General features: G+C 42.3%; 1 protein-coding gene across 2 annotated transcripts; it reads right to left on the bottom strand.

Annotated features, from left to right (window-relative positions):
* Window positions 1-1,175: 1,175 nt before the first annotated feature.
* Window positions 1,176-12,776, bottom strand: ubxn7 (UBX domain protein 7). Of its 2 annotated transcripts, none has more exons than XM_079530413.1 (11): window positions 12,633-12,776; window positions 11,432-11,591; window positions 9,118-9,182; window positions 8,916-8,981; window positions 8,551-8,663; window positions 7,847-7,993; window positions 6,748-6,838; window positions 6,009-6,139; window positions 2,587-3,076; window positions 2,392-2,471; window positions 1,176-2,258 (listed from the first exon to the last, which is right to left on the bottom strand). In XM_079530413.1, exons 1-11 carry the CDS (start codon window positions 12,700-12,702, stop codon window positions 2,097-2,099), a joined length of 1,575 nt encoding a protein of 524 aa, XP_079386539.1. In that variant the 5' UTR covers window positions 12,703-12,776; the 3' UTR covers window positions 1,176-2,096. The 2 variants fall into 2 exon arrangements, with proteins under 2 accessions (XP_079386539.1, XP_079386540.1); XM_079530414.1 differs by lacking the exon at window positions 12,633-12,776 and adding an exon at window positions 12,436-12,580.
* Between the last annotated feature and the right edge of the window lie 1,981 nt (window positions 12,777-14,757).

Below are 14,757 nucleotides of genomic sequence, written 5' to 3'. Positions count from 1 at the left end.
AGCAAAGTAATGCCATCTCGAGGCCCACAATTGGGGCTACAAATGGATAAAAGGGAAATGTACGATTATTATTAGTGCCAGACTTAGGGTGGAGGTATTGTGTATTCACTTAAGGACACATTAAGCAACAGCAATGCTTCAAAGGAAAATAAAGTACCATAATAAAATAAAAAAAAGCTTTGCCCTAAGGGTGGGGCTAGCACATAAATGTCCATGGGGTGACCAAAATCAGTAGGCTTCTTTCTCCAGGAAGCATTAATGTGCTCATCAAGTGTCTTGTATGGAAGTGGAAATGTCCAAATGGTGGTGATAGAGGAACGGAGTCACCAAAATGTTGTTGGGGGCACAAGTGGTCAACGACATTTTGTGACAGGGTACTTCCTTAGAACCCTGTCACTAGCAACACTAAGAATGACCCGTTGGGGCCATTTAAATTATCATTTTGCAGTGAAACAGCATTTGACACATCCCACCGCATAAATGAGCTAGTAGCATTTGTGATGCAAACCATTTGAGTAGAACATTATGGATGTCATAAAGGCTACTTCATTGCCATTATTATTGTTCCAGTACAGGCCAGGCTATAGAAGGATTAGGGCAAATTATAGGGAAGTGGCCATGATCAACCCCATCTCTGCAGGCCTACTGTAACTTTACAGAGAATCATGACAGACCCTGTGCTCACACAGTAAGGCTCGGACAAAGTCGATGGCCTTTTAGACGTCTATGAATGCAATGAACAGGTTCTGCTCTTCTCTGCATTTTTCTTGCAGATGTCTTGTGGTGAATATCATGGCCACAGTATTTCTGGTCTGCTAGATCCACACTGGGATTCTGGACGTTTCTCCATGTTGGTTCAGCAGTACCTGACAGTACCTTGGTCAAATCGTTACCTGCTGACGACAGTAGCGAGATTCTCCTGCTATTGTCACAGAATTTTGTCACCTCTTTTTGTTAATTTGAGTGGACGCAAAGGCAGATGACAGAGAATTTGCCTATGCCCTTCCCGAGGTACTCTGGTCAACAAAGTATAAATGGTTTAAGTGATTTCCATATAATCAGGGACTATCGGATGAATGCAATTAAGTTAGTTAGCATAGCATATACAGTTACATACCATGGGCACATACTGAAAGATACAGAACACGGCATGTAACAGAAGAACAAGCCAATAATACCCTTGATTTGATGGTTATATTTCAGCATCTTTTCTTGGAAATTGGGCAGCATATAAAAAAAAAGAAACAGAATGACTACAGCTAAATATCAATCTCTCTACACCATCACTGTACAATGCAGGTCTGTTCAATGCACTGAACAACCCTCTCATTAATCCACTTCTGTATCAAAAGTCAACCCCCAAAACTCAAAAACATTAGTTAACCCATATAAACCTGATTAAAAATATGCAGATCTACCCAATCCTTTTAGATCTACAAAGATGTCTCCAGGGGGATAGTACACGATGTTTGATTTGTAGTTTGTGGACCTGTCTTCTTACACTTATTACGAACAAATGTGGGCCAAAGTAAATTAAAAAAACAAAATAAAGCCCTCCTTGACCTGTCCGCAGATACAGAAAATATAAACAAGGACTAGAAAATAAATTCTGAAATCAATCCTTGCAGCTTTCAGGGGATGTGGGAGAAAGTTTTTTTTTTCTTTTCCTTTTTTTGTTACAAGTCCCCGGTGCCTCAATTATCATTGAAACATTATTCTGTCCTTTTTAATTTCACGTAGGCCATATAAAATGTATTCCATCCTGATGTGCTTTAATATATCAGAATATGAAAATGTAGCTCGAACCAGAGATTACGTTGAAAAAGTGTGCTAGCGTCAATAACACTTTACTGGCCAGATTTTGAGCACTACAATTGTTTTAGGGTATCAGTAGAGACACTGGTTGAGGATTCAGGCTAGAAGAATGGCGGGAAACGCAATCCATCCAATATCAAATCGTGGCAACAGGGGGCCTAACTCCAGGAAAAAAGGTTAAGGGGCCATGGCCAGTAAAGTCTTTCCAGGTCATTGTTAACAGGGTGAGGTCTATCAGAGAAAAGAGAAGGGGACGTGGGTAGTGAGTGGGATTGAACAGGCTAGTTCCTCTCCTGCACAAATACAGTCTCCTGTGGACAAAGCCCTGCCTCTTGCAATGTGATGTCATAGTCCAAGTGGGCAAGCTTCCGTCTGGGGAAGTTAGTGACAAGTTCAAAGCGTTCATTGGGGTAGCCTTTTGACTGGACGTGTCTCACCAGTGCCTGTGACAGGACAAAGAAATAAAGTTGAGCGATTTTATTATAATATTCATACAAAAAAAAGAAATATGAATTGACAACCATGTATAGAACAGAAGCCATTGCATCGATCAGAATAGATAAGTTGCCTTCTCACCATAAGCGTGGCTTTGGATGACAAAGCAATCTGTTCTCTCTGCCCATCTGGGTAACGAAGCATCAACCTTGCCTTGGGACCTAGGATAAAAGAAAACATCAACATAGAGCAACAACAAACTGGATTTGTGCAACATGACGTGGACACCTATAGTGTACATACAGACGGGCACACTGGGGCTTTGTATGTTCATACCGTTATCATCAAGGCAGTCAGAGGGTTTGGTGGTATTGGAAGGACCAGCAATTTGGGTTGCTGTGGTACAGTGGTTCTTTCCAGCGTCTGGTCCGGGCGGAGAGCGACTTGGGCCTGCAGACGAGGAGGGCTCTAGGTGGTTCTTTTTGCTCTCCTCTTTTCTGTGGCTGTGGTTGTTTTCTTTGTGTGGGGACTTCCTGTGCTGTGTGGGGGGGCTGTCGGGATGGAGAGGCTGAGGGACAGTGGGAGGGGCTGGGGCATGTCTGACAGAGGAGATCTTCTCTTCCTGGGCATCTGGCGTGTCGTCATCGGAGCCGTCGACGGAGATGAGGCCCTCGCTGTCCGAGAAAGGCTCGGCGTCGGAGTCTTCCTCCGAGCGCGGGGAGTCGGGGGCCTCCGCGGCGGAGCCGGACTCGTAGTGGGTCTCCTGCAGAGATGCTCGGATGGCTGCCTCAAGCTGGCTGTCCTCACTGGCATCGATCAGACTCTCCTGTAACAGGAGGACAGACAGTATTGCACATTTTAAGGAGCTGAATGACAGCAGAGTGAAACAACAGAGAGAGCATTGCTGAAGACTGTCTCAAAGCTGTAGCTTTCAAAATCAAAAATCATGACCAGGTAGCACTAGTGAGCAGCAAAGTGCATTCCATGAAAGAAGGCACAGAGCTGCTTCATGGAATTTATGTCTAATAAAAGTACAAAACAATCAAAAAGTAAACAGTTAATGCTTCATTGCATTTAGCTGCAATACAGTTATACTTTAAACTTATACCCTATCCATGGCATACTGAAACAAGTTAGGGAGTTGCGTGCTTGAGGCTAATCTACAGTATGCGGTCATTCCCCTTGTGAAAAAACAAAAGAAAACAGACCCGAACTGAGTGGTGCTGTGTGTGTGTGTGTGTGTGTGTGTGTGTGTGGCCTCGTTCTGTGCCGAGTTGTCCAGGTGTCCACTAGGTGCCCAGTTGTAGTGTGTGTGTGTGTGGACCTTATGAATACTGGTACAGTCACATCGGACTATTGGCATGTCGGACTATTGGGGTGTCGGACTATTGATTTTCGGACGATAGGCCGTCTTAGTACATCATTGGTATGTCGGACTATTGTCTGTCAGACTCTTAGTACACAAGTCAGGACTATGTACTCTGAACTGTACTGCCTCTCATCATGCGCCTGTGCACAGTGTGAAGCTCAACAGCACCACGTTGTCACCCGTTAGTACCCTAAATAGACAGACATAAGGACACACATTGCTGTTCCTTGGAGTAGGGGCGATAACCGCTAGCAATGCGTATGCAAGATCTGCTCTGTCTTCCCCCTCTCTCGAGTGGTGGATTATATTATTGATGATATAACAGATATAAAATGTACACAGTACGATTAATTTAACATTGGGAGTGTAACCAAATGGGCCTGCTCGTTCCATTTTGTGGTCTCAAACACCTTTAGGCTACTGGGAAAGTGTGTGCATCACAGTGCATGTGTTCACGTTCACGACACGTTAACTCCCCCTTGTGGAAGGATCAGAAGCTCACCTACCAAATGCCAATAGCACTTGTTTCCAACATATCACAAATCACAATCTAATGCCACAATCTCAATGCCTCAAATTACATTTCTGTCATTTAAACCATTGGTTCCCACATTTCTGTCATTCAAACCATTGGTTCCCAACCTTTTTATACTGAAGTACCACCTCAGAAAATATTTGGCTCGCCAAGTACCACCATAATAAGTGATGTTAAAATACAGCGTATACAGTGTAGTGTAGTGTATAGTGTAGTGTATAAACCATAAATGGCCCCAATAATCCCCAAACATGGGAAAGCCATGACAGTAAATGTGATCTGCTGTCGCAATTAAGCCCATATATGGATCCCTGATGTCATCAATATTGGCCAGCAACTCCTCTGATCTGATCTCAAACCTCAAACCCTTAGATCTCGATATATGTCAGAACCTGTTGACTGATACCTGTCCATTCAAACTCTAGACGGGCCAGACCCAAAGTTAATAGTGCAGCCGTGCCTGGCAGCCAGCGAAAAGTTCTCAACAGGCCCAAACATTAAGGCCCGGCCCTCATCAAACCCTGTACACTCAAGAGAATGTCCCCGGCACTACCCTTAGATCTCCAAATATGGACTGGAGCTGACCTGTTCTGACATTCCATATGTTGATCTGACCTGGCTCATCAAACCCTGTACACTCAAGACATGCTCCTTATACTGTATGGCCAGTACAGAATTCATTCCATGTTGATCTGACCCCCCATGCCAAAGCGCCAGTGCTCGCCCAGCAGTCTGCTGTCAACGAGGCGGATGCGTGCACGCGACCTCGTGCAGGTCTCTTCTCGGTCTTACTGGTACTAGTACCAGTGGTTGGGAACCTCTGATTTAAACAAGTCACTGAGGAACCTCGCTCTCTCTCCCCCTAAAGCAAGTATCTTGAAATATACATTGAAGTAAATGCTGGTTAATGCTGCTGACAAAGATTTGGGTTCAAATAAGTTCTTTTGAATTGCAATTTATGCGTTTCCTTTGCGGCCATTGTTTTTACAGTACGTCTCCTTTGGGCCAAATATCACACAAATGGATACACATTATTTCTATAGTCATGTGATCAAGACAGATCTGTCCAATTTTTCCCTGATTGGCTAAGATTGACTTCTACTACCTGGCCTGGCGAAGACCTGTGCTCAACATTTTCTAGTTTTATACCGAGGTCAATGGCAGTGGGATTTGGCTGAAACCTTGCCCAGATATGGAATTGACTGACGTCACAGTACCAACATCATAGAATCTGAGATCTGCATGGAAGCCACGCCATTATTAGACCCCGTCTTGTTTTTTTTATCATCTGCCTCGTTTGTAAGGCACTTTGGGTCCACTGTGCCCTTTTTAAATGTACTACATAAATAAAGGTGATTGACATTTGCAATCTCTCTTGTTGGCAGTTTCTGCTCAGTTAATGTAAATTATATACAAATTTAAATTATACATCTTTTATAAAGTATTAGTACACCAGCTATGGTGTACTAAGAGCAGACGCGAGTTTGAGCGGACATCCGCCAAAATGGTCACTGAATCAGACTCAGTCTGAACGTGGAAGCGAAATGCTAAGTGAAAATGTGAAATGCTAATCTATCCCAAATCCGAGATTGTAGTCTCATTGCTTTATGCAGCCTGAACAGCAAAAGAAACACACATGTTAATAAGATTTGAATCACATTCTTTAGCCTTATTCAGACTGCATAAAACCAAACTCCAAACAGCATAGGAAATCAGATTTGGGCTGAATTTGGGCTGCTGGTCTTAACAGGCCCTAGGTATAAAGGGTGTAAGTGGTTACCAGTATCTATATTATGTGAAGCATTACCAGACAATCGTTATCCAAAATAATAAACACAGCAATCAAATACTCACAGAACGAGCTCGTTTTGCAGGGGGCGCATGGCAGGACGGTCCATCCAGTTGTCCATGCTCCGCCAGGAAGCCCGCCACCTGCTCCAGGAACGACGCCACATCCAGCTGGTTCCATTCCACCATTTTTTGACCTTAGGTTGGATGCCAAGAGACGGGGATCACAACTTTTTAACCCATTTAGGAATGAGGCCGATTCTAAAAACGCCTTCAAAATCTGAAGGCGTTTTCTGAAAAACTAATAATAGGTTCCTATCTTGAAGGGTATAAACCCCAAAAGGGGTTCCCGTCCTAAATGGGTTGACATGTCTCCAAAGGCATTACATGTACAGTATGCAAGCAATCGCTATAATTGTTTTTATTTACATTTATGCTTAGCAAAAGTCAGGCTCACAAAACATTTGGAAAATGGGAATAGGTCATCACATCAATGGTCCTCAAAATGGGGTTCGGGGACAGCCTATAACTATAAGACCTCCTCGAGGAGTTTCTTACACAGCCCACTGACAGCTCCCTGCCAATACAGGAAATCGTCATTACAAGGGGTCCTCAGCTGTTTTACCACTTTAACTTTATTGTATGCTTCAGCTCTCCAAAAATTGCCGATCTAAAAGCTTCTAGATCTGTTTTTTTCCCTTACGAAAATTGTATGTTTCAACACACATTCATGGCTGTGCTCGATATGCTCCAACCAGTGAAACCACTAGTATCAGACAGTATTATACCTTCAGCCAGGACTCACCTGTGCGGGGGTCCAGGATAGATATGTATGGGAACTTTGACAGCTTGTAGAACTGGATATATCTCTGTCCCTCTTCACTGTCATGATATACCTGCAGTTTGGAACAAGCAGATAAAGTGATTTATGGTAGGCATACCTGTGATAGGTGATTTTATTTTTGAGTGGTGTAAACCACTCCTACAACTGGCTTTGTTAGTTTACGTGTCTGTCCGTACCAAAAAAAAATCACACCCGTGTGAACTGAGTGGTGTAAGGTCTTATATAGCCTGATCAGCTGTGGTCTGACGTAATGTCTGACGTAATGAAATCACACCCGGGTGAACTGGGTGACAGTAGCAACCGTGCTCATTTTTGAGTGGTGTAATTGAGTGGTGTAAACCACTCCTACAACTGGCTTTGTTAGTGCAGAAAAAATGAGCATGGTTGCTATGTTCACCCGGGTGTGATGGTGTAAACCACTCCTACAACTGGCTTTGTTAGTGCAGAAAAAATGAGCATGGTTGCTATGTTCACCCTGTTCACCCGGGTGTGATTTCATTACGTCAGACATGATTTCAATACGTCAGACAGGCTATATACACCACTCAGTTCACACGGGGGTGATTTTTATTTGAGCAAAGACAGACTAACAAAGCCAGTTGTAGGAGTGGTTTAAACCACTCAAAAATTAGCATGGTTGCTATGGTCACCCAGTTCACCCGGGTGTGATTTCAGCTTTGTTAGTTTACGTGTCTGTTCGTACCAAAAAATGAGCATGGTTGCTATGGTCACCCAGTTCACATGGGTGTGATTTCATTACGTCAGACCACAGCTGATCAGTCTATATAAGACCTTACACCACTCAGTTCACACAGGTGTGATTTTTTATTTTACTACTCATACTGTACGAGTCAATCGTTCGCGATGAGTTCACGATTTATGTGACGTGTTTGAATTGGCTTGGTGATAAAGAGTGTCGACAGACTTTGCACCATGTATTGATCATTATTACTCCTACTGATAAACACTGATAAGTATTTTTGCAATGTTATGAAATTCAAATTATTTTTTGGTTTTTACACTAGATGGTGCTCTTGGCTAACCTATGATTCACACACACCTGCCAGAAAATGAAGTGTTCTCTGATGATGGTCCTGACAGCATCGTTGCTCCACACGTCCCTGTTCAGACACTGGCAGGCAAAATCCTGCACATTCTGGATGTTGATCATCAGCCACTTATTCTCTAGCTGACCACAGTCTTTTGCCTATATGGGACACAACATGAATTACACTGGCATTAGATTATGGGATCTACATAGTCAAATCCTCTGTGTTCTACTCACATTATTAGAGGTAGATTGTCTACATACATCCAAGCTGCATCTCTTTTTATGCATCTGTTCTGTATATATTCCTAACTGCTGTAATGTCACGAAAAAATGAATTTCCCCCACAAGATAATAAAGGTGCATCTAGTGTTAACTTAATTTAACTCAGAGTGTACAAATGGAAGAAAATGGATCCAGTCCATTAGCTTACTAATAATGAAAACAAACAATGGCAATGCAATATCACACAGTAGATCATTAAAAATAAACATAAACCTAAACATAAAAGCACAAATGTGGGATCTAGTCAGAAAATAGGGTAGGAATCACCAACAATAAAGAAATAATACAGAAACATCTGTATAGCTGATGTACAGACATGCTTGTCCGGTCGTCACAGCTACCATCAGAATTATCATTCAACATTCAGAACCAGCATAGAGTGAGTAGAGTAGTGTGAAGTGGTGTAAAAGATTCAGCGAGTGTGTGCTCACCGTCTCAAAGCTGCCTTTGTGCATGAGCTCAATGGGGGGGCGGAAAAGGTCTGCCAGGGTGCTCAATTTCTTATCCACTGCACTACCGTTGCGCAGCTCCTGCTCCTGGCGAACTGGTAAAAAATACATGTATACTTAGCCACTACGGGAGGAAATGGTACAGCTAGGAATACAATGACAGAGAGCAAGAAAGAAGACACAGAGAGGGCAACCCCAAAAGAAACTGAAAGAGAGAGACAAGATATTTTTCTGTGTTAGATGTGCTTATTCGCATTATCCCACAGCATTTTCTTTTTAATACGTTTGCTTTTAAAAAAGGTCCGAAGAGAAAAAGTCTGGAGAGTGGAGACATTAAAAAGACTCACTTGTTTCAGTTTGGAAGTCACGGAAGCCATCGAATATGGATCGGGCAGGTCTCCGTCGCTTTGGCGCTGCAATTATAATGGACACGGAAAGCACATTCAGACACTTAACAAAAGACTGACTGTTTGAAATTAAATAATTATGTGTGAACTTTCAAGAGAATATACAGTCAAAGGAAAGACAGAGTACAGTTCAGTACAGTACCTCCAAACAGTGGTTCTGGTTCCACCAATATGTCTTGCTTCTGGGGAATGGGTGCTCGTACCTCACTGAAACACAAGACAACAGACATTAAGGGCAGATTCACACTGAGTCCGTTTGATTCAGGTGTCTGCCTATTATTCCGACCTCTCAATATTCCAACCTCCCATAATTCCGAAAAAGGTTAGGGTTAGTTCGAAATTATGGGTGGTCGGTATAATGACATGGTGATGGCACCTTGATTCAAACTGTTCCCGAATACGATTGCCTGGTCCCCGCTGGCCATGATTCACATTGGCTTTGATTCTTCCGCACCCGAGACAAGTACACTTCATTCAACTGTATTCAATGCTTTCACATTGCATCAATCCGTATCCGAGTACACTTCATTCAACTGTATTCAATGCTTTCACATTGCATCAATCCGTATCCGAGTACACTTCAATCGGTCCTGAGACTACCTCCATGCGGTCCAAGGAATGGTTGAGTGATCTGCTCCGGGGAACGGTACGCAGCATTCACACTACCACAACACACGGTCCCGAGTGCACATCCGGGACCATAGTGTGAATCTGCTCTTAAAGACATAAACAAGACAGGGTCTAATAACATAGAATATAGTGGATCTCATTCTCAGACTTATTATGGCCAGTCTATGATGTCTCTCATCTATGATATATGACTCCATATTTGCAGAAGGATTCAGCTCGATCCGACTGACATTGAACCATTCACTTACAAATTTACAATATAAAGTGTGTAAAGACTGTGCCGCCCAAAATGATCATATTTGAACTGCCTCAGATTTCGGGAGGTGTACATCCAGACTATATAATTCGGTGATTGTGGAACAGTTGTCTGGCTACAGGAGGAGACTACCATGCACACAACCATGAGAAGTTGTGAATGTGATCAATTGCTCAAGCCACTTAGGAATCCAAAACCAGATAGTACTCTAGGATTGGATGCCAAAATATGAAAACGGCCATCCTACACCGGGCTGAACTGAAACGGTCTCTGCTGCCGATGCCTGGCATTTCTTCCATGGAATGGCTTGCTTTCAAATGTAAACCTCCAAACTCCATGACAGTGCTTCTCATATACCGACCTTCCAAACCAAATCCATCCTTCCTCCCCGAGATAAATGAACTACTAGCCTCAGTTCCTGAGTGAGCACATTGAGGTTCCTACTCGCATCAAGGGGCACACCCATGATGTCATGACCGACTCAGCCCCCATTAATAACCTGCAGGTCTACGGTCTGGGAGTGTAGACCTGCCTAGACAAGATCTCAATGGCCCTGACATTTCGGCTGCCCCTACTAGACCTAGAAGTGTCAAATGGTTTTCCAATACGGGAAAGGCATTGAAACAGCCTACATAAGCACGGATGTTCAGCACATCTCCTTCGCAGTCTCTGCATCAATGGATGAAATAGTGGAGCACTACAACACATCCCTTGACCTCCATGACCCCGTTTGATTTTGTCCTGGAATGACACTTCAGACACTCTGGGCTCACTGTGCATAAACCGGCTTTCCGTGAACTTCAAAAAGGTCAATTCCAAGTCCCTTAAAGATGTCAGTCCTACTCAGAATCAGCTTTATTTGTCACATCACATTACAAGTAAAGTGGGTGAAATACTTTGTTGTGCAGGCACTCATTGCAGTTACAACAATTAGAACTACACAGCTGCAGCCATATTTCGGAGCTGCCCTCAGCTTCCTTGCATCTCGAGGCTTCCACGGAGAGCAAGAGAGCTCCTAATCAATACAAAAAACCTTCAAATGTCCCTTTGACTATCAATCAAGAATACCAATCCATTGATATTTGCTTAATCCCGTCTTCTACCCTGAGCCATCACAAACTACTAACTAGCAACGTGTGTTGGAATTAGGTGGGTCATGGTCTTTAAGGCCAGGCCTGACAGACAAGCAGACACAGGCCCATTTGTAGACCTCTTGCCTCATACAGAGCCATGGTGTAATAACAATCCAGTGACATAAAGTAAAGTACAGGAGAATAAAATGGTTTAAGTGAATCGACACCAAAACACATCCGTGGGAAAAAGGGGGAAAAAGTTTGGAGCTACTAAAATATTACCCGCATTAGAATGAAGACAACTAGCTTTCTATCATTCTAGCTGCATTTTACTGTGGGAGGGGTGAGGAAAATGGAGATCTATGAAACAATTCAATGCCAACGTGTATGTTGGGACAGGATTATAAACCGATTCATGGTACATGTGTTTTGGTGTGGATTTCTCCTAAACTTTAAAATCTGGATACAGTAGGTGAGAAGGGCGAACATAATCTTACTCTTCAGCAGGAGGACCTCTGCTGCTTGAAGCCGCTGTTGAGCCCGAGCTGGTGCTGGGCTCCTCTGCAATCCCTCCTCCATCTAGAAACATGGTCACCGCCATCTCTAAATTGTTGTTGCATGCCTCTAGCATGTGTTGTCCTACACTCTCTGTGGCCCCTAGAGGAAAACATGTACACAAACATATACCAGTTCATATTCTATACACATTTATGTTATGAATAAAACACTATACATGGAAGTTGACACCATTCACACATATATATATCATGTAGGAAAGTTCCTACACACCCAGACAAAGCCATAATGCTCAAATAACTTTGACCATGGCTAGCACACACATTGAATCTGTATTAAATGATATATCAGCAGACTAAATGTAAGTTGTCACCATGTCATCGTTGTGCAAAGAAATATTCATTCATTTTGTAGGTATAATGTCAGTCAGCACAGTTATGTATATCATATGTGAGCGAACAGTCCATTATCAGTTTCCTGTTAACTGCGCATGACCGTTTCACTTTCCCCAAGTCTTGCTCTACAAGCAGCCCCCCATCTGGATCATCCATTCCCTTAAAACGCATTGATGTAGTTGAAACTCAGCACACTATAATAAACACGCTCACATTATTAAGCAACTTCTACGTGATGGCATTAAAATTACTATTCCAATCGAGATGCCGACACGCGAGGCAAGAACAGGCAGGGAGATGTTTGATTCGCAGCCAGCCACCACCAACGTGAGGCGGAGCGTCACAGATACAGCGCAGGCTGGCTGATGGAAGGAAAAATGTTACGTCCATAATGATTCCACATACAATCAAACCTAATACAACAGGCGACAGGCCGAGCCATCTCGCGGTAATCAATAATACCACGCAACGCAATCGGCTAATCTGAAAGGCAACAGTGCCAGGTAACGCCTCCGCCTTGTGGTTTTTACGGGCCTTTGTTCGGAGAATTGGGTGTAAAGTTGAGCAGCTAAAAAGCTGCACACACATACTTGTCGGCCCTCCTCCTATCCCCGGCTGGCTGCTGCTATGTTCCCCCTGTACAGAAGCACTAACAGGGGGCAGTGCAACACTTCATGCCCGCTCCGTTTTCGTGCGCGGCGAGTTGCGGGAGCGAAGTGGCTTTGATGAAAACGTCCCGTGTCGACCCTATGATAAAGCAAAAGCAAAAGGAGATGTTTTGTCTTACCTGTAATTGCTGTGAATTGTTGTATTAACCCATTCGCCCCCGGAGCCGATGCATCTCCGAGCGCCGCCATCTTACCGCCACAAACAACAACACAAATGTTGCGCGTGCGTTCCGTCGTCCCTTCCCCTGGCGCAAAAAGCCTGACGTCACGAGAGGCTGGTGTTGAATTGTGGGTTATGTATTTCTTTTACAGGGGATTATTGGATTGCCACTTGTTTTAGACTGGATGGAGTTGCACAGAACATTGCATTTGTAACTGGTCCCCCCACCCGGCCCCACCCCACAACTGTTTACTGTACATATTTTTAGTATATGATGTTTTGCATAATATTGTTTAATGTTTATCTTTAAATGTCTCGATGATTTGAATACACAGGACCACAATGGACATAATCCATTAGGGTTTTTTGCGCATTTTGTATAATTCGTACCACTGTACCTTTTTTGCTAACTGTTAAGTATTCTATCAAACAATCAATAAGTCAACTTGTGAGATTTTCTATCACAACAAAAACAAATATATCCCTAGAGTCAAGTTTGTTGGACGTCACTATTTGAAGACATTATTGGAAAGACACATTGCCTTACTGCCATTATTATATTTAATGAACACGAAGAGACCAATACATGTACATTTACAATAGGCTACATGTACACCACTTCTGACAAGTTCTAGCTACTCATATTTTTTAATATGAAAAAATATAATTCTATATAGCATGTTAACAAAATAATAGTTTCCAATACATTTAGCCTACCTTTGTTATGGCAAAATGTCATTCACAAACATGTGGTCTTTATTTTAGAAAACACTTGACCCGGGTCAAGTCAAGTGTTTTGTTAATCTTTATTATTTTTTCATTATTGCATTGTCTATTTATTTGTTTGACTGTATTTTCTATAGTTAATATTTTGCCTACTTATACTGGTGCTATTGAAAAGGGTCGGTTATGTATTTCATCAAGAGTAGCAAGATGCCAATACTAATCTTTCTTTGTCCACAGATCATTTGCAAATCTCTTTTAATGTATTTATTTTAAATACATTCAGTTGAAAACAAAATAAAACAGCAGCAGCCAACTGGATCTGAATACTGCTTCAACCATCTTACTTTATGAGAAAACATAAGTCCAACAGTCAACAGGTTTCTTTTGTTTAAAGTGCGAAATTTGGTATAGTCTTTTTTATTGGCCTAAAATATTGTCTATATACATACATTCATGAACCGGCTGTCAACATTGAGCAATTGTTTTAATATGGATTTATATGTGACCATACCATTAAAAAATTCAAAATTTCATTATGCTTCAAGTAGCATGTGACATGTCAAACTAGGGGGGTTTCATGATTCTGAATCCATTCCAAGCATTAGTTTTGCCCAAAAAACACTTCTTCGGCTAAAAACGGCCATAGCCGTCATCACAAATGTGATGAGGTCTGCACATTTTGGACACATTTGGGCAAGTGGCTATGACTGTTTTTAACCCTGTGTTTTGTGCATAACTAATGCTTGAAATGGATTCAGAATCATGAAAACCCCCTAGTTTGACATGTCACATGCTACTGTACATAAAGCAAAATTAAATTTGAAAATCTGAATTGCCTTATATAGGAATAGGATGTTAATGGTATGGTCACAACCGTCACATATAAACCCCTATAAAACAAATTGCTCAATGCTGACAGCCGGTCAGCAAGAGGATTCATGAATGTACGTATATAGACAATATTTTAGGCCAATAAAAATATATACCAAATGTCCCACTCCACAACCGTGGCTGCCGGACTACTTACAACCAATTATACATTGCTTGAGATTGATCAAAATGTCTGTGTGTACACAGTTCTTCCCCCATATTACTGCATGTCGTCTCATGATTATGCCATGCACTCACTGGTATTCACAGTCCAATACATATATACCATCCAGATGAATCTCCAATGCTTGAGAAATTATCTAGCCAATTTGCCAAGTAAACCTTTGGGTATTGAGCACTCCTGTTCTACACAACAGGACCATGACACTTATGCTTAATTCCATCTTCTTATATACATAGTATACATAGCAGTTTCTTTACCATGATTCACAACTTTTTTTGTTCTGAAGCAGAAAATGAGTCATGTA

The sequence above is a fragment of the Electrona antarctica genome (assembly GCF_951216825.1).
Source record: "Electrona antarctica genome assembly, chromosome: 19".
Lineage (NCBI taxonomy): Eukaryota > Metazoa > Chordata > Actinopteri > Myctophiformes > Myctophidae > Electrona > Electrona antarctica.
This window is presented reverse-complemented; position numbering and strand designations above follow the sequence as displayed.

What these genes read in the sequence shown, in the direction of transcription:
- ubxn7 (XM_079530413.1), bottom strand. Translation starts at nt 12,702, where the DNA reads ATGGCGGCGCTCGGAGATGCATCGGCTCCGGGGGCGAATGGGTTAATA. An exon ending in ACAATTCACAGCAATTACAG is followed by an intron (nt 11,592 to 12,632) that starts GTAAGACAAAAC and finishes GTTTTCCTCTAG; the next exon opens with GGGCCACAGAGAGTGTAGGA. An exon ending in AGAGGTCCTCCTGCTGAAGA is followed by an intron (nt 9,183 to 11,431) that starts GTAAGATTATGT and finishes CTTGTGTTTCAG; the next exon opens with TGAGGTACGAGCACCCATTC.